This window comes from Bos mutus, chromosome 5 (assembly GCF_027580195.1).
Source record: "Bos mutus isolate GX-2022 chromosome 5, NWIPB_WYAK_1.1, whole genome shotgun sequence".
Lineage (NCBI taxonomy): Eukaryota > Metazoa > Chordata > Mammalia > Artiodactyla > Bovidae > Bos > Bos mutus.
The window spans coordinates 96,016,568-96,040,671 of record NC_091621.1 but is presented as its reverse complement, the minus strand read 5'-3'; the positions used below and the strand labels follow the sequence as shown (position 1 = coordinate 96,040,671).

At 41.0% G+C, this 24,104-nt stretch overlaps 1 protein-coding gene and 1 pseudogene across 19 annotated transcripts in view; one reads left to right on the top strand and one right to left on the bottom strand.

The window, feature by feature from the left end:
* LOC102272900 (large ribosomal subunit protein eL38 pseudogene) overlaps nucleotides 1-17,202 on the bottom strand; it is a 38,580-nt pseudogene extending 21,378 nt beyond the window's left edge.
* Nucleotides 17,203-18,347: 1,145 nt separating this feature from the next.
* Nucleotides 18,348-24,104, top strand: part of CAPRIN2 (caprin family member 2) — a 42,648-nt gene continuing 36,891 nt past the window's right edge. For 12 of the 19 annotated variants that reach the window (XM_070371275.1, XM_070371278.1, XM_070371276.1 and 9 more), the window contains exons 1-3: nucleotides 18,436-18,569; nucleotides 19,678-19,943; nucleotides 21,936-21,998. In XM_070371275.1, coding sequence (XP_070227376.1) covers nucleotides 19,692-19,943; nucleotides 21,936-21,998 — 315 coding nt within the window. In that variant the 5' untranslated portion in view covers nucleotides 18,436-18,569; nucleotides 19,678-19,691. Of the gene's footprint in view, nucleotides 18,610-18,687; nucleotides 18,706-19,677; nucleotides 19,944-21,935; nucleotides 21,999-24,104 lie in introns of those variants that run through there. The other 7 variants (XM_070371282.1, XM_070371281.1, XM_070371272.1 and 4 more) reach the window with 4 other exon arrangements.

The window sequence follows — 24,104 nt, the reverse complement described above, 5'->3', positions numbered from 1 at the left end:
GTGATGCTTCTGCTTTTTAATATGCTGTCTAGGTTTTCATAGTTTTCCTTCCAAGGAGCAAGCACCTTTTAATTTCATGGCTGCAGTCACTGTCCATAATGATTTTAGAGTCCCGATGTAGGGAATATGCTATGCACAGGCCTGTACTATAATTAACAGGGCTTTTTTGAAAAATAAGAATGACTTTCTCATCTCCCCCAGGCAAAGGGCTGGGAGCAGTAAAAAGTACATCTTGGAAAGACATCTTGAAAACAAGATATTGAAGTACTGATGCAACTGATGGAAAACCATTAGTGACTGTTCCTGTAACCAGAGCCTTGAGGGAGTTGCTGAGAAAGGGCGTCACTAGCTGAAGGGCTAAACAAAGTCATGAAAGGCCTGAAGGTTTGACACTGAGGACTGTGCATTCTATATCTTTACCCCCAATCTGAGATTGTAAAGAACAGATATCTCTAGAGCACGAACAAGGAAGTAGAAGTTAACAATAAAAGGCATGCAAGGATTAGTTCAGTTCAGTTCAGTTGCTCAGTCGTGTTCGACTCTTTGCCACCCCATGAACCACAGCACGCCAGGCCTCTCTGTCCATCACCAACTCCCAGAGTCCACCCAAACCCATGTCCATTGAGTTGGTGATGCCATCCAACCACCTCATCCTCTGTTGTCCCCTTCTCCTCCTGCCCTCAATCTTTCCCAGCATCAGGGTCTTTTCCAATGAGTCAGCTCTTTGCATCAGGTGGCCAAAGTATTGCAAGGATTAGGATCTGGGCTTTTGCCTGCGAATGGCATCAGCCCCCTGATTCCCACTTTATTTCTGAGTCTTCTTTTTCTTTATTCCTCTGTGGTACTGATCCCTCAGGTTGGTTCGTTGTTGGACTGGTCCCGACACCAGGAAAATAAAATTTTTCACTGCTTCCACTTTTCCCCTTCCTATTTGCCATTAAGTGGTGGGACCAGATGACATGATCTTAGTTTTTTGGATGTTAAGTTTTAAACCAGCCTTTTCATTCTCCTCTTTTGCCCTCATCAAGTGGCTCTTTAGTTCCTCTTCACTTTCTGCTATTAGAGTACCATTTGCATATCTGAAGCTATTGATATTCCTCCCAGTAATCTTGATTCCAGCTTATGATTCATCCAGCCCAGCATTTCGCATGATGTACTCCATGTCATGGATACTGTAAATGATAATGCTATGAATTCTGAGATATATGTATCATTCTAAATTAGGGTTTTCAACTTTTCTGGATATATGCCCAGGAGTTGGATTGCTGGATCATATGGTAGCTCTATTTTTCATTTTTTAAGGAACCTCCATATTGTTTTCCATAGTGGTTGTACTAGTTTACATTCCCATCAAGAGCATAGGGGGATTTCCTTTTCTCTACATCCTTTCAAGCATTTGTTATTTGTTGACTTTTTGATGATAGCCATCTGACCAGCATGAGGTACTCATTCATTGTGGTTTTGATTTGCATTTCTTTAATCTTTGGAGATGTTGAGCATCTTTTCATATGCCTATTGACCATCTGTATGTTTTCTTTGGAGAAACTTCTATTTAAGTCTTCTGCCCATTTTTTAATTGGGTTGTTTGTGTTTTGATATTGGTTTGTATGAGCTGTCTGTATATTTTGGGTATTAACTTTTTTGGTTGCATGTTTTGCAAATATTTTCTCCTTGTCCTTAGGTTGTCTTTTTGTTGAGTTGATGGTTTCTTATGCTATGCAAAAGTTTTATTTATATTAAAATTTTTTCTTAAGTATAGTTAATTTACAATGTTCTGTTGATTTCTGCTGTATAGCAAAGTGATTCAGTTATATATATATCTCTCAACATTCTTTCCATATTCTTTTCCATTATCACAGGATATTGAATATAGTTCCCTGTGCTATACTGTAGGACCTGATTGTTTTCCATCCTATTTGAATATACTAATCCCAGCCTTCCAATCCATTCCTCCCACATCTCCCCTCCACCTTGGCAACCACAAGTTTGTTCTCTACATCTGAGAGTCTATTTCTGTTTAGTAGATGTGTTAATTTGGTCATATTTTAGATTCCACATATAAGTGATACCATATGGTATTTGTCTTTCTCTTTCTGACTTACTTCACTTAGCATGATAATCTCTAGGTTCATTCATATTGCTGGAAAAGGTATTATTTCATTCTTTTTTATATCTGAGTAATATTCCGTGCGTGTGTGTGTGTGTGCACGCACACACACTCAGTCATGTGTGACCCCATGGACTGTAACCTGCCAGGCTCCTCTGTCCATGGAAATTTCCAGGCAAGAATATTGGAGTGGGTTGCCATTTGCTACTTTAATATTCCATTATATATATATATATATATATATATATATATATATATACATACATACATATATATATACTCACATTTTTTTATCCATTTATCTGTCCATGACATTTCAGTTGTTTCCATGTCTCAGCTATTGTAAATGCTGCTGCTATGAACATACAGGTGCATGTATCTTTTCCATTTAAGAGTTTTGTCTGGGAGTGGGATTGCTGTATCATATAGAAACTCTGTTTTTAGTTTTTTAAGGAACTTCTATACTATTTTCCATAGTGGCTTTGTTGTTGTTGCTTAGTCATTAAGTGGTATCTGACTCTTTGCAACCCCATGGACTCTAGCATGCTAGGCTTCCCTGTCCTTTACTATCTCCTGGAGTTTGCTCAGATTCACGTCCATTGAGTTGGTGATGCTATTTAACCATCTCATTCTCTGCCACCATCTTCTCCTTTTGCCTTCAATCTTTCCAAGCATCAGGGTCTTTTCCAATCAGTTGGCTCTTTGCATTAATGGTGGCCAAAGTATTGGCACTTCAGCTTTAGCATCAGTCCTTCCAATGAATATTCAGTGTTGATTTCCTTTAGGATTGACTGGTTTGATCTCCTTGCTGTCCAAGGGACATTGTATGCATGTGTACTAAGTCTCTTCAGTCATGTCTGACTCTGTGATGTTATGGACTATAGCCCATCAGGTTCCTCTGTCCATGGGATTCTCCAGGTAAGAATACTGGAGTGGGTTGCCATGCCCTTCTCCAGGGGATCTTCCTGACTCAGGAATCAAACCAGGATCTCTTACATCTCCTGCATTGGCAGGTGGGTTCTTTACCACTAGGCCACCTCTGACGTGCCCAAGGGACTATATATATATATATATATATGGTGGCCAAATCAATTTACATTCCCACCAACAGGGTTCCCTTTTTTCCACACCTCCTTCAGCATCTGTTATTTGTAGAAAAATCTTTTAAGTTTGATTAGATTCAATTTGTATATTTTTGCCTTTATTTCTTTTGCCTGGGAGACAGGTTGAAGAAAAATATTGCTATAATTTATGTCTGAGAAAGTTTTGACTGTTCTCTCTTCTGAGAGTTTCATGGTGTCAAGTCTTATATTTAGGTCTTTAAATAATTTTGAGTTGTGTATGGTATGAGACAGTGTTCTTATATCACTGGTTTACATATAGCTGTCCAGCTTTCTCAATATCATTTGCTAGAGAATTTTTCATAGTATATTCTCGTCCCCTTTGTTTTAGATTAATTGGCTGTAGGTGTGTAGGTTTAATGTTCTCAGGGCTGTCTGCTCTCTTTCATTGGTCTATACATCTATTTTTGTGCCAAAACTACACTGTTTTAATTACAGTGGCTTTTCAGTATAGTTTGAAGTCTGGGAGAGTTATCCCTCCTGCTTTGCTCTTTTTCCTGAGGATTGTTTGACAGTTTTGGGTCTTTTGTGGTTCCATATAAATTTTAGGATTATTTGTTCTAGTTCTGTGGAAAATGTCATGAGTATTTTCATAGGGATTGCATTAAATCTGTACACTGCTCTGTGTAATATGACCACATAATGATATTCATTCTTCCGATTGAAGAGCATGGTATAGCTTTTCATTTCTTTGAATCATCTTCAATTTCCTTTATCAATGTTTTATAATTTGCAGTGTATTACCTCCTTGGTTAAGTTTATTCCTAAGTATTTTTGTGTGTGATTTTAAATAGTGTTTTTTTGTTTGTTTGCTTGTTACCTTTTCTGAAATTTCATAGTTAGTGTAAAGAAATGCAACAGATTTCTATATATTAACCTTGTATCCTGCTACCTTTCTGGATGCATTTATTAGTTCTAATAGTTTTTGTATGAAGAATTTAGGATTCTCTACATAGAGTATTTTGTCATCTTCAAATTAGGACAGTTTTACCTATTCCCTTTCCATTTGGATACCACGTATTTCTTTTCTTGTTTGATTGCTGTGGCTAGGGCCTCCAATACTATGTAGAAGAGAAGTGGTGAGAATGGGTATCCTTGCCATGTTCCTGAATATAATGAGAAGACTTCAGCTTTTCACCATTGAGTAGTATGTTGGCTGTGGGTTTGTTATAAAAGGCTTTTACTATGTTCTCTCTATATCCCCTTTGGTGAAGAGTTATTTTTACTATCAATGGATGTTGAATTATATCAGATGACTTTTTTTCTTTCTTTTTTTATTTTATTTTATTTTTAAATATTGTATTGGTTTTGCCAAACATAGAAATGAATCTGCCACAGGTATATATGTGTTCCCCATCCTGAACCCTCCTCCCTCCTCCCTCCCCATACCATCCCTCTGGGTCGTCCCAGTGCACCAGCCCCAAGCATCCAGTATCGTGCATTGAACCTGGACTGGTGACTCGTTTCATATATGATATTATACGTATTTCAATGCCATTCTCCCAAATCATCCCATCCTCTCCCTCTCCCACAGAGTCCAAAAGACTGTTCTATACATCAGTGTCTCTTTTGCTATCTTGTATACAGGGTTATTGTTACCATCTTTCTAAATTCCATATATATGCGTTAGTATACTGTATTGGTGTTTTTCTTTCTGGCTTACTTCACTCTATATCAGATGATTTTTTTTTGCATCTATTGAGACAATTTTGTGGTTCTCATATTTCTTTTCATCACTGTGGTGTATCACATTGATTGATTTACTTATGTTGAACTGGCTTTGTGACCCTGGAATGAGTCCAACTTGACTATGGTGTATGATCCTTTTAAGGGGCTGCACAAGATCACAGAGTAGAAGGACGTGTGCTCATCTCCTGCAAGATCTCCAAAAGTACAACTTGCTGCTGAACAAACATTGACAGGAGAATGTTGGATCCCACCATAAAAGGACACCCCCACATCCAAGGGCAAAGGAGAAGCCCCAGAAAGATGGTAGGAGGGGCAAAATTGCATTTAAAATCAAACCCTACACCTACCAGAAATGCTTAGAGGGCTCAAATAAAACTTTGTGTGCACCAGGACCCAGAGACCACACAGACTGAGCCAGAGAATCCTTTGAGTGTTTGAGTGTTTCCTGCAGAGATACAGGTCAGCAGTGGCCTTCCACAGGGGAAGGGACTCTGGGTGCAGCGGATCTGGGTCACACAGCAAGTGGCATAAGCCCTCTTGGAGGAGGTTACCATTAATCCCACTATAGAGCCACCTAGCAGATGACCCACAAACTGTAGAACAATTATACCAAATAAATTCTTGCACTGCTAAGAAAGTTCTAGGACCCAGAACAGATTTCCCAACCTAGGTATCTGACAAAGAGACTGAGAACCCCCAGGGAATTGACTTTGGTGGCCAGGGGGATTTGATTACAGAACTTACACAGGACTGGTGAAACAGACTCTTGGAGGGCACAAACAAAAGTTTGTGCGCACCAGGAGAAACGAGCAGTGACCACACAAGAGACTGACCCAGACTTGCCTGTGAGTGTCCAGGGGATACGACACTGAAAGATGAACTTCCAGGTCAGTAGGTGCCCAATATGCTACTGGAGAAGAGCAGAGAAATTACTCCAGAAACAATGAAGGGACAGAGCCAAAGCAAAAACAACACCCAGTTGTTGATGTGACTAGTGATGGAAGTATGGTCTGATGCTGTAAAGAAGAGTATTACATAAGAACCTGGAATGTTAGGTCCATGAATCAAGATAAATTGGAAGTAGTCAAACAGGAGATGGCAAGAGTGAACATTGACATTTTATGAATAAGTGAACTATAATGGACTGGAATGGGAAAATTTAACTCAGATGACCATGATATCTACTACTGTGGGCAAGAATCTCTTGGAAGAAATGGAGTAGCCCTCATAGTCAACAAAAGAGTCCAAAATGCAGTACTTGGGTGCAATGTCTAAAATGACAGAATGATCTCTGTCTGTTTCCAAGGCAAACCATTCAATATCACAGTAATCCAAGTCTATGCTACAACCAGTAATGCTGAAGAAGTTGAAGTTAAATGGTTCTATAAAGACCTGCAGGGAAAAGGCTAATAGAGTTTTGCCAAAAGAACGTACTGATCATAGCAAACACTCTCTTTCAACAATACAAGAGAAGACTCTACACATGGACATCACCTGATGGTCAATAGTGAAATCAGACTGATTATATTCTTTGCAGCCAAAGATGGAGAAGCTCTATACAGTCAGCAAAAACAAGACTGGGAGCTGACTATGGCTCAGATCGTGAACTCCTTATTGCCAAATTCAGACTTAAATTGAAGAAAGTAGGGAAAACCACTAGACCATTCAGGCATGACCTATATCATATCCCTTAGGATTATACAGTGGAAGTGACAAATAGATTCAAGGGATTAGATTTGACAGACAGAGTGCCTGATGAACTATGGACAAAGGTTCATGATATTGCACAGGAGGCAGTGATCAAGATCATTCCCGAGAAAAAGAAATGCAAAATGGCAAAATGGTTGTCTGAGGAGGCCTTACAAATAGTTGAGAAAAGAAGAGCAGAGAAAGGCAAAGGATAAAAGGAAAGATATCTTCATTTGAATGAAGAATTCCAAAGAAGAGCAAAGAGAGATAAGAAAGACTTCCTAGTTGAACAATGCAAGAAAAAAAAAAAAAAGAGGAAAACAATAGAATGGGAAGGACTAGAGATCTCTTCAAGAAAATTAGAGATATCAAGGGAATGTTTCATGTAGAGATGGGCACACTAAAGGAGAGAAACAGTATGGACCTAACAGAAGCAGAATATATTAAGAAGAGGTGGCAAGAATACACAGAAGAACTATATTAAAAAGCTCTTAATGACCCAGATAACCATGATGATATGATCACTCACCTAGAGCCAGACATCCTGGGGTGCAAAGCATCACTATGAACTAAGCTAGTGGAGGTGATGGAATTCTAGCTCATCTATTTCAAATCCTAAAGGATGATGCTGTTAAAGTGCTACACTCAATGTGTCAGCAAATTTGGAAAACTCAGCAGTAGGCACAGGACTGGAAAAGATCAGTTTTCATTCCTATTCCAAAGAAGGGCAATACCAAAGAATGTTCAAACTACTGCACAATTGTACTCATCTCACATGTGGTTACTAAGAGTTGGACAGGACTGAGTGACTTCACTTTGACTTTTCACTTCCATGCATTGGAGAAGGAAATGGCAACCCACTCCAGTATTCTTGCCTAGAGAATCCCAGGGATGGGGGAGCCTGGTGGGCTGCTGTCTATGGGGTCACACAGAGTCAGACACGACTGAAGTGACTTAGCAGCAGCAGCACATGCTATAAGATAATGCTCAAAATCCTTCAAGCTAGGCTTCAACAGTATGTGAACCGAGAACTTCCAGATCTTAAAGCTGGGTTTAGAAAAGGCAGAGGAACCAGAGATCAAATTACCAACATCTGTTGAATCATAGAAAAAGCTACTGAATTCCAGAGAAACATCTACTTCTGCTTCATTGACTACACTAAAGCCTTTGACTGTGTGGATCACAACAAACTGTGGAAAATTCTAAAAGAGATGGGAATATCAGACCACTTTACCTGCCTCCTGAGAAACCTGTATGCAGATCAAGAAGCAACAGTTAGAATCAGACATGGAATAACAGACTGGTTCAAAATTTGGAAAGCAGTATGTTAGGCTGTATATTGTCACCATACTTATTTGACTTATATGCAGAGTGCTGCTGCTGCTGCTAAGTTGCTTCAGTCCTGTCCGACTCTGTGTGACCCCAGAGACAGCAGCCCACCAGGCTCCCCCATCCCTGGGATTCTCCAGGCAAGAACACTGGAGTGGCTTGCCATTTCCTTCTCCAATGCATGAAAGTGAAAAGTGAAAGTGAAGTTGCTCAGTCGTGTCTGACTCCTAGCGACCCCATGGACTGCAGCCTACCAGGCTCCTCCATCCATGGGATTTTCCAGGCAAGAGTACTGGAGTGGGGTGCCATTGCCTTCTCCTATATGTAGAGTACATCATGCAAAATGCTGGGCTGGATGAAGCACAAGCTGGAATCAAGATTCCCAGGAGAAATATCAATAATCTTAGATATGCAGATGATGCCACTCTTAAGACAGAAAGTGAAGAGGAGCTAAAGAGCCTCTTGAGGAAGGTGAAAGAAAAACGTGAAAAAATTGGCTTAAACTTAACATTCAATTGCGCTTCCCAGGTGGCACAGTGGTAAAGAATCTGCCTGCCAATGCAGGAGACAGAGCAGATGTGGGTTCAATCCATGGGTCAGGAAGATCCATTGAAAGAAGAAATGGCAACCCACTTCGGTATTCTTCTCTGGAAAATTCCATGGACAGAGGAGCCTGGTGGGCTATTGTCTAGGGGGTCACAAAGAGACATGATTGAGCGATTGAGGATGCAACATTCAAAACACTGAGATCATGGAATTCAGTCCCATCACTTCATGGGGCAAAATAAATGGGGAAACAATGGAAGCAGTGCAGTGACAGACTTATTTTCTTGGGCTCCAAAATCACTGCAGATGGTGACCCCAGCCATGAAATGAAAAGATGCTTGCTCCTTGGAAGAAAAGCTATGACAACCCTAGACAGTGTATTAAAAATCAGAGACATCACTTTGTCGACAAATGTCTGTATAGTCAAAGCTATGATTTTTCCAGTAGTAACATATAGATGTGAGAGTTGGACCATAAAGAAGACTGAATGCCAAAGAATTGATGCTTTCAAACTGTGGTGCTGGAGAAGACTCTTGTGAGTCCCTTGGACAGCAAGGAGATCAAATTAGTCAATCCTAAAGGAAATCAGTCCTGAATATTCATTGGAAGGACTGAGGCCTAAGCTGAAGCTTTAATATTTTGGCCACCTGATGTGAAGAGCTGACTCACTGAAAAGACCCTGAAGCTGGGAAAGGCTGAAGGCAGGAGGAGATGGGGATGACAGAGGACGAGATGGTTGGATGGCATCACTGACTCAATGGACATGAATTTCAGCAAGCTCTGTGAGATGGTGAAGGACAGGGAATCCTAGTGTGCTGCAGTCCATGGAGTTGCAGAGTCAGACACAACTGAATGATTGAAGAACAACAACGTGTATTATGTTTATTTCCTTTGTTTTTCACTTGTCTTTCTGTCTGCTATTCTGATCTGTCTTCCAGCTCACTTAGTCATTTTTCCTTTGTTATTATTATTTAGCCTGCTATTATGTTGTTTAGTCTGCTCTTCATTGTTTCTTGGTTGGTTTTTGTCTCAGCAATTGAATTGTCCAATTTTGATTAGTTCATAGTTTCTATTTCCTTTTTACTATGATCTGCTTTTCTTTCAATAATCTTTCTTAATCCCTTCATCATTTCTATTATCTCCTTTTTGAACTCTGGGTCTAGTACAGTAGTGAGGTCTGTTTCATTATTCTTTCAGGGGATTCCTCTTGTTCCTTTGATTGGAAGTATTTCCTTTGTTTTTTCATTTTACGTGAATTTCTCTACTGTGGTCTTGAAGCAGTGTTTTAATGTGGTAGCATCCCTGTCTAGACTTCTGTGAGTGCAACATTTTTGGTGAAAGTTCTCCTTTTTTCTGCATACCAGCCATGTCTTTTTTCTGAGTGTGCCAGTTGCTATCCCCTTGACAGGGGATATGATTTGTACTGTGGTGTCCAGAGCCTGTGCTGGATGTGTGGGCAGAGCTTCCTCTGCCCTGCTGCTGTCACTGCCCTAGTGGGGATGGGGTCTTCTCCTAATTGTTGGACTATAAGCCCTGAGGTTTGGGTTCTATCAGGCATTGTTGCCCTTGAGTGCGTGCCCTGCTTCAAAGGAGGTGACTGTTGAAGCAAGTGAGGCCTCTGTGGTCACAGCAAACCTATGTGTTCCCCCTGCCAGTGTCTGCAGTTCTGCCCCAAAGCAGCTGAAGGTTGCATCCTTTCTCTGCTGTGTTTTTCCCAGACCTAGTTCAAGGCTGTGGTGTGGCATTTGCTGGGGTGAGGAACAGCAAATTTTATATCTTTTATCTGATTCTTTTCTTGTAGCATAATATTTTCAAGACTCATCCATGCTTTTACATGTATCAGCATTTCATTCCTTTTTATGCTTCAATAATATTCCTTTGTATGGGCATGTCACATCTTATTTATCTACTCATCAGTTGATGAACATTTGGGTTGTTTCTATTTTGTGGTTATGTGAATAATGCTCTTGTGAAAATATGTGTTCAACTTTTTGTGTGGAGATATCTTTTTATTTCTCCTGAGTATATACATATGAGTATATACTTGGAAAGCATATACTTGGAATTGTTGGCTCATATGGAAATTGTATGTTTAATTGTTTGAGGAACTGCCAAACTGTTTTCTGAAGAGGGTGCACCATTTTAGATTTCCACCAGCAGTGCACAAGGAATTCCAACCAATTTCTCCACATTTTCATCAAGATTTCTTATTATCTGTTATTTTGGTTATAATCATTTTAGTTGCTGTGAAGTGGTATCTTACTGTATTTTGATTTGCATTTCCTTGATGACTAATGATGTTGGGTAGCTTTTCACGTACTTATTGGCTATTTTTATGTTTTTATTGCAGAAATGCCAAATCAGGTTCTTTACCCATTTTTAGATTAAAAAAAATTTAGTTGTATACTTCTTCATATATTCTCATATAAAAATGTATAACATTGATGTATATAGTAAAACATATATTGATGATATAAGTACCTTAACAAGTATGTGATTTGAGAATTTTTTCTCCAGTTCTGTGAACTTTTTTATTTTTTGATGGTGTCCTTTAAAGGACAAAAGTTTTCAGTTTTGATGAAGTCCAACTTAATTTTTTCTTTTTTTTGGTCTCCATGTGCTCTCCATGCCTTGTATAAAAAATACAACTCTTTTAAGATGTATTTCTTATTAAAAATGAGTAAATTTATGTGAAAAATTCTGAGGTAATATGATCATGGATAAAAAGTAGTTTTTCAAGTGACAAAATAATTTGTACTATTTTAGGCTTTCTTTTAGGGTAATTTTTTCATGTTTCATTTAGGATTTTTGCCCATTTATGGGGGGAAAATTATACAAATTACCATTTATTCAAATATTTACTATTATATATTATTTTTGTGGTTCCCATTTGGACAATTAACATTTCTGTTAAATTATCTAAATGATACTTTGTGTCATTTATTGTTTTTCTAACTTCTTATTTGTTCACAGGAAAGTAAAAAGAAGATAATTGACATTCAAAATTATAGTACCCAAACCTAACTCAAAATTAAAATTTAAGATTCATTTATTAGTTAATAATTATGTTAATTATTATTTAATAATCATATTATTATTTCATTTGGCTGTGGTGGGGTTTGGTTGTTTCACGGGGCTTTCTCTGGTTGTGGTGAGTGGGGACTTCTTTCCTGTTGTGGGACGTGGGCTTCTCATTGAGGTGGCTTCTCTTGCTGCCGAGCATGGGGTCTCAGTGTGGGCTTCAGTAGCTGTGGCTCATGAGCTCTAGAGAGCAGGCTTAGTAGTTGTGGTGCTGGGCTCAGTTGCTTCGCAGCATGTGGGATCTTCCTGGACCAGCAATCAAGTGTCTCTTGCATTGTAATGCAGATTCTGGACCACCAAGGAAGTTGAACATTTGTTTTAAAAAAAGATGTGTAACATGTTTTAAGTAAAAATGATAGAACTGCCGAATATGTTTAGTACATTTCCATTTTTGTAAAAACATTATATAGATATTTGCTTGGAAATAAAGTCTAGATGGCTGTAAGAAGAAAATTAATAGTCACAGTTTTCATGTTTTGGGGAAACTTTTTTGGTCTACTTTGCTCTCTAAAATAAACATATGCTATAAAAATAAAGAGGAAAATATCGTCTAGCCTTTTCCATGCATATTTAAAATTAAATGTTTTACAAAATCACAACTGTATTCAATAATGTCTTGTGTATGTGCTCAGTTGCTCAGTTGTGTCTGACTCTTTGCAACCTCATGGACTGTAGACTGCCAGGCTCCTCTGTCCATGGAATTTCCCAAGCAAGAATACTGGAATGGGTTGCCATTTCCTCCTCCAGTGGATCTTCCCCACCCAGGGATCAAACCAGAGTCTCTTGCATCTCCTGCACTGGCAGGCGGATTCTTTATCACTGTGCCATCTGAGAAGGCCAGATGTCTTAAATCATGTTATTACCCTGCTTTTGTTTACTTTGTATAATATCATGCCACTGAATATTTGTACTGCTTGAATTATAATTCATGGGTCAGAGTCTCTTTATTTAGCTATTTCCCTAGTTTGACAGAATGATCTCTGTTTGTTTCCAAGGCAAACAACTCAATATCATAGTAATTCAAGTCTACGCCCCGACCAGTAACGCTGAAGAAGCTGAAGTTGAACAGTTCTATGAAGACCTACAACACCTTCGAGAACTAACACCCAAAAAAGATGTCCTTTTCATTATAGGGGACTGGAATGCAAAAGTAGGACGTCAAGAGATACCTGGAGTAACAGGCAAATTTGGCCTTGGAGTACAGAATGAAGCAGGACAAAGGCTAATAGAGTTCTGCCAAGAGAACACACTGGTCATAGCAAGCACCCTTTTCCAACAACAGAAGAGAAGACTTTACACATGGACATCACCAGATGGTTGACACCGAAATCAGATTGATTATATCCTTTGCAGCCAAAGATGGAGAAGCTCTATACAGTCAGCAAAAATAAGACCGGGAGCTGACTGTGGCTTGGATCATAAACTCCTTATTGCCAAATTCAGACTGAAGTTAAAAAAAGTGGAGAAAACCACTAGACCATTCAGGTATGACCTAGATCAAATCCCTTATGATTATACAGTGGAAGTGAGAAATAGATTTAAGGGACTAGATCCGATAGACAGAGTGCCTGATGAATTATGGATGGAGGTTCATGACATTGTACAGGAGACAGGAATCAAGACTATCCCCAAGCAAAAGAAATACAAAAAAAAGCAAAATGGCTGTCTGAGGAGGCCTTACAAATAGCTGTGAAAAGATGGGAAGTGAAAAGCAAAGGAGAAAAGGAAGATATACCCATTTGAATGCAGAGTTCCAAAGAATAGCCAGGAGAGATAAGAAAGCCTTCCTCAGTGATCAATGCAAAGAAATACAGGAAAACAATAGAATGGAAGTTGGTGATGGACAGGAAAGCCTGGCATTCTGCAGTACATGGGGTTGCAAAGAGTCAGACATGACTGAGTGACTGAACTAAGCTGATAAAATGGGAAAGACTACAGAGATCTCTTCAAGAAAATTAGAGATACCAAGGGAACATTTCATGCAAAGATGGGCTCAAAAAAGGACAGAAATTGTAGGGATCTAACAGAAGCAGAAAATATTAAGAAGAGGTGGCAAGAATACACAGAAGAACTGTACAAAGAAGATCTTCATGACCCAGATAATCACGATAGTGTGATCACTCACCTAGAGCCAGACATCCTGGAATGTGAAGTCAAGTGGGCCTTAGAAAGCATCACTACGAACAAAGCTAGCGGAGGTGATGGAATTCCAGTTGAGCTATTTCAAATCCTGAAAGATGATGCTGTGAAAGTGCTGCACTCAATATGCCAGCAAATATAGAAAACTCAGCAGTGGCCACAAGACTGGAAAAGGTCAGTTTTCATTCCAATCCCAAAGAAAGGCAATGCCAAAGAATGCTCAAACTACTGCACAATTGCACTCATCTCACATGCTAGTAAAGTAATGCTCAAAATTCTCCAAGCCAGGCTTCAGCAATACATGAATGGTTAACTTCCAGATGTTCAAGCTGGATTTAGAAAAGGCAGAGGAACCAGAGATCAAATTGCCAACATCCGCTGGATCATCGAAAAAGCAAGAGAGTTCCAGAAAAACATCTATTTCTGCTTTATTGACTATGCCAAAGCCTTTGACTGTGTGGATCACAATAAACTGTGGAAAATTCTGAAAGAGATGGGCATACCAGACCACTTGACCTGCCTCTTGAGAAACCTGTATGCGGGTCAGGAAGCAACAGTTAGAACTGGACATGGAAACAGACTGGTTTCAAATAGGAAAAGGAGTACATCAAGGCTGTATATTGTCACCCCGCTTATTTAACTTATATGCAGACAGAGTACATCATGAGAAACTCTGGGCTGGAAGAAGCACAAGCTGGAATCAAGATTTCCAGAAGAAATATCAATAACCTCAGATATGCAGATGACACCACCCTTATGGCACAAAGTGAAGAAGAACTGAAGAGCCTCTGATGAAAGTGAAAGAGGAGAGTGAAAAAGTTGGCTTAAAGCTCAACATTCAGAAAACTAAGATCATGGCATCTGGTCCCATTACTTCATGGCAAATAGATGGTGAAACAGTGGAAACAGTGGCTGACTTTATTTTTCTGGGCTCCAAAATCACTGCAGATGGTGACTGCAGCAATGAAATTAAAAGACGCCTACTCCTTGGAAGGAAAGTTATGACCAAGCAACACAGCATATTAAAAAGCACAGACATCACTTTGCCAACAAAAGTCCGTCTAGTCAAGGCTATGGTTTTTCCAGTGGTCATGTATGGATGTGAGAGTTGGACCTAAAGAAAGCTGAGCATCGAAGAATTGATGCTTTTGAACTGTGGTGTTGGAGAAGACTCTTTGAGAGTCCCTTGGACTGCAAAGAAATCCAACCAGTCCATACTAAAGGAGATCAGTGCTGGTTGTTCATTGGAAGGACTGATGTAGAGGCTGTAATTCCAATACTTGCGCCACCTGGTGCGAAGAGCTGACTCATTGGAAAGGACCCTGATGCCGAAAGGTTGAGGGCAGGAGGAGAAGGGGATGACAGAGGATGAGATGGTTGGATGGCATCACCGACTCAATGGACATGGGTTTGGGTGGACTCCGGAAGTTGGTGATGAACAGGGAGGCTTGGCGTGCTGCAGTTTATGGGGTCGCAGCGAGTCGGACACAACTGAGCGACTGAACTGAACTGAACTGAATTAGTTTGAATGCCTCAGTTTTTGTTCACAATTTTTCATCACCAAAAAAAAGCTGTGATTAGCATTTCGAAAGATAAATTATTTTCTGCATGTCTGATTATTTCCATAGGGGAGATTTCTAAAGTAAGGGGTTACTGTGTCAAAAGATATGACTATTTTAGGATGTATTGTTCAATAAATTCCTTTGATGATATATTGATATGTGAAAGTACAATACTTTAAAACAACTTTATTATGCTATCTGTTCCACGAGAATCTTTCTTAGCCATTTGTTTATTTATTTTCTTGTTCTCTTTGTGGCAACACTCTAGAAAGCCTTATAGAACCACATAGAGGCAGATTTCTATCACCCATAACAAAATATCTAGGATAATTTCTTCTATCTCCACTCGTGGTAGGAGCTTCAACATCCTTTAGTGAATTAATCTTTCCAGTTTCAACAATGCGAAGCTACATAAATTTTAAGAGACTACAGCATAACCTCCAGAGAAGGCAATGGTACCCCACTCCAGTATTTTTGCCTGGAAAATCCATGGACAGAGAAGCCTGGTAGGCTGCAGTCCATGGGGTCGCTAAGAGTCGGGAACAACTGAGCGACTTCATTTTCACTTTTCACTTTCATGCACTGGAGAAGGAAATGGCAACCCACTCCAGTGTTCTTGCCTGGAAAATCTCAGGGACGGGGAAGCCTGGTGGGCTGCCGTCTCTGGGGCTGCACAGAGTCGGACACGACTGAAGCGACTTAGCAGCAGCAGCACGGCATAACCTCAGATGGCTCAGTGATAAATCTGCTGGCCAATGTAGGAGACATAGAAGATGCAGGTTTGATCCCTGGGGTGGGAAGATCCCCTGGAGGAGGAAATGGCAACCCACTCCAGTATTCTTGCCTGGAGAATCCCATGGACAAAAAAGCCCCATGGGCTACAGTCCACGGGGTTGCAAAGAGTTGGACACGACTGAGTGACTGAGCACACATGCACAGCACAACCATTCCTGCAGGAACCATGTGTTTACCAGACAATGCATATTTAAAATCTTCACATTTTCAAGGGATGTAAAGTTTGACCAATTTTTACAGAAATCAAATGATCCATTATAAGTCTTTAGTATTTTTGTTAATCTATTTTGAGTTGATTGCTTTTGCTACTTATTCCTGCAGCTTTTATTGAATTCCCATGCAGATCCATGAGGTCAGTGGCTATATCTCTCACTCACCAATATATCCCTAACACATAACCCAAGACATACTGGACAATACATACTTGGTTTAGCTAACATAACAATATGTATTTGTTGAATGGATGTGTTCTTCCCTCACTGATTTGAAACAACTTTAAAAATCATATTTGAAACAGTAATTCATTGCTGATCTTGGAGGTGGCTTTCCAAAAATACTCCTCACTGTTAGCAAGGCAAATAAAGGTGTAGAAAATAGGGAATGGGGAGGGGAAAACAAAGAAAATCACTAACAAATAAAAATTGAGGAGGCATGTACTTTCAAAATAAACCAGACTCACTGGCTTTAAAGATCTTTTCTAGCAGAAAAGCTTTTTTTCTGAATCACTTTTTCCATTTTTTTAAAGAAAATATCACAACATTATCTATTAGGTACAATCTCCTATAAATGTTATGCTGTGCTTATACAGACTGTACCTTACCAGACTTGAAATTCAATTATTTTTGCTTTTGCATTCTTGATTCATTTTCTGAATCATGTTTGCAAATAAAACGGTATAGATTTATTCAGAATTATTACATTTAGTGGAATATTTAGGATCCATGGCCAGATCTATATGACACAAAGGATAGTTTATTCTTGGTCAATTAGAAGACAAACATATAATGATTAGTATGTCAGAAATACTGTTCATTCTTAGATTCACTATTAGTTCAGGCTACCACAGGCATAAACCTGAGCTGTAACTTTGTTTCTACTCAATGATACAAAAGTGTGTCCTTCACGTGTTTTTACCTTTGTTCATTGCTTTTTGCTCTCTTAAGGATGAAGGCGTAGTCTTCCTCCCCTGACGTTCAACAGCTTTGTTCTATCTTTCGTTATAAACAATGAAACAAATGGACAACCTATGATTTGTCCGACCCTCAAGGTCGCATGTGGGATTCAGAGATTCAAAGCTACAATGCAACATAGACTGAAAAGAATGCCGCAAGTGGCAAAATGCTGTATCAAGAAATGTTAAACATCATGATAATTTTTGTGTTGAGTTTCCCCAACATTTTTTAAGTTGGAGTTTTGTTTCCTTGATTATACTCCTGATTTTGCAGTGTTCTTCTCTTGCTAGTCTAAATAATTTTTATCAGAGTCCCAGGTACAGGACCTAAAACATTTTTTTTTTTTTTTGGTGTAGTAGCTAGACACATGTATATCTGGGTTTTTTTCTCTCTTTCTTTTCCTCTTTTGGTATGAGAAACGCCATCCCTTCCTTCAAAAACAGAGTTGTATTTCCAACCTTTTCTCTTAATTTGATGCAACTGTACCAAGATTTTTATTAGCTTTTTCTCTGAGTGCCAACGAATTAATGTTTCAAAGTAACAAATGACACAGCCTAAATAAACTAAATCTTATTACTGAAGGTTGCGGAGTCACCCAGATCGTTTTTATGGCAATGCTGGTTTGGAGTATTCTGCTCCTATGAGTCCTTTCGGCGGAAACGGTGATTCCTCTCCACTGGACAGTGAAGGATGGAATCTGGAGGTGAGGGGCAGAGGCACGCCTGCACTTCAAGACTGCCCACCTAAACCACCAAAGGCTCAAGTTCGGTTTAATTGGCAATTCCGCAAAGAGCTCTCTGCGCTTTTCGAGTGATTCAAATCACCTGTTCAAGGTCACGCCAAGAGTTACTGGCAGCAATCAGCAAGGTCGCGTAGAGCTGCGGAGTTCGCGGGCGGCCGGCTCTCGACAACTCAGCGGGCCCACCTGGTGGCCCGCAATCTGCGCAATCGCGGGGAGAACGCGCCCTCTCGCGACGACTTCTCGCCGCATCTGGGCCTGGCACAAGCGTCCCCCGCCCCTGGCGGAGGCCCGCGGCGGCGGGGCCCGGCACCGGAAGGAGGAGGTGCGCGCGCGTGGGGGCGGGGCGCACCTATATAGGCCCCCCCCACGGCGTCGAGGGCGGGCCTGGGCAAGAGCGGCTGAGTCGGCGGTGTGCCTGGTGCCGCAGACGCCGCCTGCGAGGACAGGGAGGGGAGAGGGGGAAGGCGGGAGGAGGAGACACGAGTGCGGGGTGGCGCTGGTCCACCTCCGCAGCTCTCCTGGCTCCCGCCGGCTTTCGAAGGCGGGCCCGGGCTGCGGCAGCGGCGGCGGCGGCAGCGGCCTCGGCGGCCTGCGGAGGTGAAGCCAGGCTGCGGCTGCCTGAGTCGGCGCTGCGGGGGCAAGTGGCCGGCCGGCGAGGGTGGGCAGGGTTGGGCGACCGCTGCCTGGAGTGCAGGACGGCTCGGCATCCTTGGGGCGCGGCCCTGGCGGGCAGGTAGCCCGTGCGTCTTACGCAGATCGGCCTCCTAGAGGCACCTGCAGAAGTGGCCCCGGCCCGCTGCTTCGGCGACCGGACGACTGAGGGAGGGCGGGGGTCGCTGCCCTCGGGGGGCCGAGGGCCCTCCCAGTGGAAGCGCCTCTGGCGCGGGCCTTGCGGGGGCCTGGGGCCTGTTTTGTCCTTGCTCTGGGGATGCTCCTCAAGGGGAGTGGGGAGAACAGCGCTGATGCGCGGGGCTGGAGGGGGAGCGAGGGCCACGGTCGGGGCGGTGTAAGGCTCGCCAGGATGCGCCCTTAAACCGGTTGACTTGTGAGTGGTTATGGGTTAGTTTAAACAAAACTGAACACGAACTCGAAGAGGTCGCAGCTTGAGAGTACCTCGCTCCAGTGTCCAGTAGAGACGAGCTTGCCTTGTAGGCCCCAGAGCAATCAAAGGGAAGTTAGCATTCTTGTTCAAGAAGTTTCTCCGCACTTGGTGAAAGAGAGCTCTGAAAGAATTGTGTGTTTGGGATTTTCTTTTAAATGTGGTTGTTAGTGATTGGGGTTGGGGCTGGTGGTGAGAGATAATGTGAAGAGTTTCGAATGGCTGGCTGCCTTGTCCGGATGGGGAAGGCTTATTTTTTGTGTGTGTCATCACTTGACCATAGAAATTATTCAGAATGTGGGTCGCCCTCAGCTCTGAAGCCACTGTTTGATTAGCAGTTCTTCCTCCCTATGTGGGAAATTGAATTTCTGGAAATATCCCCCGTATTGTAGATTTTTGCCTATGCAAAGGCTCCAGTGCTTGGCACGAACTGCCTTCAAGGTAGTGAAATGAAAGTACAGTATTTAAAACAACATTAAGTTTTGAGCTCACTTCTGTGGAAGAGAATTTTGTGGGGCGTGGGTCTAGACTTTAAAGGGAATTTAAAGCCTCTAGTCGTAATTTAGTTTTATTCCTAACTTTTTTTTTTTCCCTTCCCTCTTTCAGCCTCATCTGTTTCAATGGTGCAACTCTCTTCATCTCCTTTTGGTTACCAGTCACCTTCAGGCCATTCAGAGGAGGGAAAACAGAGGACAATGAAGTCAGCCAAGCCCCAAGTGAACCACAGTCAGCATGGGGAAAGCCAGCGGGCGATGAGCCCCTTGCAGTCTGCCCTCAGCTCTGCTGCCTCTCCTTCCCAAGCATATGAGACATATATTGATAATGGACTCATATGCCTTAAACACAAAATTAGAAACATCGAGAAAAAGAAGGTAACTTTTTTCCCCCACCCAGCCCTGTATATACACCATGTTAAATTAGACTTAAGGAACTTGCTTTTTTACTTTCTATCAGGGCTCCTAGATATTCTTCCTAAAGATTTCTTTCCTGAAGATTTAAGTAACCTTGAGATTTAGCTGGCTGAAAATGTACAAGTGGGCTAAATACTGACTGTATTAAACACTTTATATTTGATTTGCCAGAATAGCTGAATAAAAATATTCTTCATAGTAAAATTATTATGCATGCTACTGTTGAAATATTTGCAGAGGTAGCTACTTTAGCTCAGATTAATTCCTTGCATGTAGTATTAATATTTCTTTTCATAAATGAATAGTGTTCCTTTTTTTTTTTAGCTTGTTTTCCTTGTGACTTTCTGCAGCATTTGATATTGCAGTATAACTGCTGCAGTCATTGGAAGCTTTAACGATGGCAGAGCCAGAAGATGTTTTAGCACTAATTTTTGTGTTGCTAGGTGATTGTTTCAGATTGGTTGGTGAAAGCATTGTAGGGAGCCTTGTAAAGATACGCAGGTTGTAACCAGCCTGATGTGACAGTAAATGCTGATGTAAAGATCCAGATCATTCCTCATTTCCTGAGTCATGTAGCCTGTGAAATGGTACTGCACATAGCTTTGTTGTGTCATGATTCTCTTTTGCTTGTGATAGTAGGTGAGTTACTATCTGGACCGAGGACCTTTTGAATATTTCTATGCCAAGACCTAGTTAAATCTAGGAAAGTTGCTTTTGATGCAGGAGGGTGAAGAGATTTTCAAGAGTTTGGTTGACCCTGTTCCTTTCCGTTCCCATTCCCCACCCCCCCCCACCCTCCCCCAACACACACTCTAGGAAGATAGTGAAGAAGGGCCAGTTACTGGTAGCTTCTCTGTAGCCTTAGTTCTCACCAGTTGTCTTTTGAATGCATGCAGTTGATCATGAGCATGATAAGGTGAGTGTGCCTGGGTCAGCACAAATCCCCTGCCACTGTGGGAAGTTAGAGTCAGAGCAGGATCTGTTCTAAGCGGGATCTTTTGATAGACTCATAAATGTCTTACCCAGGTGGAGGAACTACATATATATGTGTAATATATGTATAATTATACTCTTCAGCTGAACTATAGTACCTCTTTAATTTTGAATACCAATCTGGTCAGTACTCATACATTTGTTTCAAGCTTCTGAAAGTATTTTAAAGCTATAAAGCAAACATAGAAGGTGCCTAAAATTGCTTTTAGAATACCATAAAGGGTCATGTCATTATTTGGACAATACAATTTATTTGTCATTTATTTACTTAAATATCAGATTTTTAAAAATGAAAGATGGCTTCAAGTTGAGGCTACTATAATTCTAGAAAAAAAATATATTACATTTTTGTACTTCCATTAGGAAGTTTCACTGGACAAATGCTCACATAGTTCAACAGGTAACCATTTAAGCAGGACTTTTCAGCCTCACAAACACTGTTGCCATTTTGTGCTGGATAGTTCTTTGTTGTGGGGGGCTGACCTTTGCACTGTAGGATGCACTGCAGCATTCTATAATGGCCTGGCCTCTACCCTCAGGATGCCAGTGGCACCCACCTCCTCCCTATCCCCTGAGTGGTGATAGCCAGAGATACCTCCAGACATTGTCATGTGTCCTTGGGGGACAAAATTGCCCCTGATTGAGCACCTTGGGTTAGGGGCATATGATTTATTTGTTAAATCCCTATGTGTCATGTAATCTAGTTACAGAGCCCATTAAGAGAAAAAGGGTTTATTACCACTTAACTTTTGTAATTCCAGACTAGTGTTGATTGTGTGTAATATTTTTTTTTCCTGACTGGAATTCATCTACAACTGCCTTTTATCTTGTACTAAAATGTTATTCTTAAAGATTGGTAGTTTACTGCAAGAACTTTGTTTTCATGAGAAACAGTCTGGTATTTAGTTTGTTTCAGAATTTTGTATCAGATTGTGGTAGATACAAGTTTCTCTTTTGTAGCTCAAACTGGAAGATTACAAAGATCGCCTGAAAAATGGAGAGCATCTTAATCCAGACCAGTTGGTAAGTGGTTTCTGATCCTTTGGTCAGACTTATTTTCTTAATAAGACTCTAGATGAATTTGGGGGAGACCAAAGAACAGGAGGAGAAGGGGATGATAGAGGATAAAATGGTTGAATGGCATCACCGACACAATGGACATGGGTTTGGGTGGACTCCGGAAGTTGGTGATGGACAGGGAGGCCTGGTATCCTGTGGTTCATGGGGTCGCAAAGAGTCGGACATGACTGAGCTACTGAACTGAACTGAAAGATTTGATAGGCTAAAAAGGAAGAGTGAAAGTCCACTGGGTTTTTCCAAAGACTTTGTCTTCAGCTATCAGGTCTTATATCTTTGACTTTACTTTTGCACTAGTAGATAGTATATGGATGGGGGTGTGTGTTGTCAGATAAGAGTGAAGATGTAGATAATCACAAAGTGTTAATGTATGGATTTAATTAAACTTTCTCTAGAGTGGACTGAAGGAGAAGAGCAGGGAATCACCTAGCTTTCTACTATTTACTCACATATTCTAAACCTTATATCTCTCTGCTTTAAAATGTAAAAGAGTAACTGCTACAGCTTGCCTTAGTTTTCTCTAGCTGCTTCTCCTTAATTCCTTTGATGGTATCTCCCTGCTTTTCTATCCTGCATTGCTATGTTCCTTCTTAGGAGGCATGTTTATCTGATAGATATCAGGCCTTCAAATATTTACTGTTTATGAAAGTTAAAAATACTCTTTACGTTGCTCATGGTATAACTAGTAATTGCAAGTTTTATCTAATGGGATGAAGGATAGTTTTTACCATATGGAAAAATTTAAAAACGCTTTATTTATGTTTGCCTTTTTGATCTGATCACACTTCCTGGCTAAGACAGCACAAAATTAAAAGTTATTTGATCTAGCATGTGGATCTGTTGTCTTTTATGTTATTTAAAGTTTTTGGTTGTGAATTGCAGGTACTGGTATTCAAGGACTTTTTCCTTGCCATGTTGGCTGTTCTTCACTGACCTAGAATTTTTGTGATGTAGTGAATTACTGTTTTGCTGAGACACAGATTTGAATTGTCGAGTTCTGAGAATGATGTGCTCAGATGGCTGGTGAAAGGACTTAGCTGGACATTCAGCATTTCAACACGGTTTTGTTTTTAAGTAGTCATGGTATGTTCACTAACTTTTAAAGTGATGAAACCTCTGTCTAAACACCCTTGGAAAAAGTGTTCTATTACATGTTTTTGTCTTTGGGGAAACATAGGGGATGGGAATGGGGAGGCTGGTGATTCTCATGGTAGCTCTCTAAGAAATGTTGAGGAGCTCCAGCCAGGTGAACTTTAATCTCACTAGTCTGAGATACACAAGCTACTACATGTTGCTTCTACAGTATTAACTTTGATTGCTTGAGTGATACCTGACAGTCTCCAAATTTATATTGTCAATAGAGCAGTTCTCTGAACTCTAGATTCCTCTGTCCAGTTGCCTTTTACTTCATTTTGCTCCGCAAAACCTGTTCTCCTTTAACCTCCACTGTATCAGTTAACAGCCTGATTTACTAGAAGGATGGTATCACTCAAAACCTTGGAGAATTTCTCATTTTTCTCCTCATACCTCGTATCTAGCCCATCAGCAAGTGTGTGGTCAATTCCTCCTTCAAAATAAATTCAGAAACAGACCATTTCTCATAAATTCTACGTCTGCCTTCCTGTTCCACACCACATCACCTTTCATCTGCATTACTGTAACAGCTCCCTTACAGGTTTTTCTGTTTCTGCTCTCCCTCCATGTCTGTTCTTAACACAGTAGCCACGGTGTGTGTGCCTGCGTGTTCACTCAGTCATGTCTGACTCTTTGCGACTCCATGGTTTCTAGCCAGCCAGGCTCCTCTGTCCCTGGGGTTCTTCAGGCAAAAGAACTGGAGCAGGTTGCCATATCCTTCTCCAGGGGATCTTCCTGACCCAGGGATCAAACCTGCATTGGCAGGCAGGTTTTTTTTTTTTTTTTTTTTTACCACTGAGCCACCTGGGAAACCCCAGTAGCCTCTGTTGCTGCTAAGTCTCTTCAGTCGTGTCCGACTCTGTGCGACCCCATAGATGGCAGCCCGCCAGGCTCCTCTGTCCCTGGGACTCTCCAGGC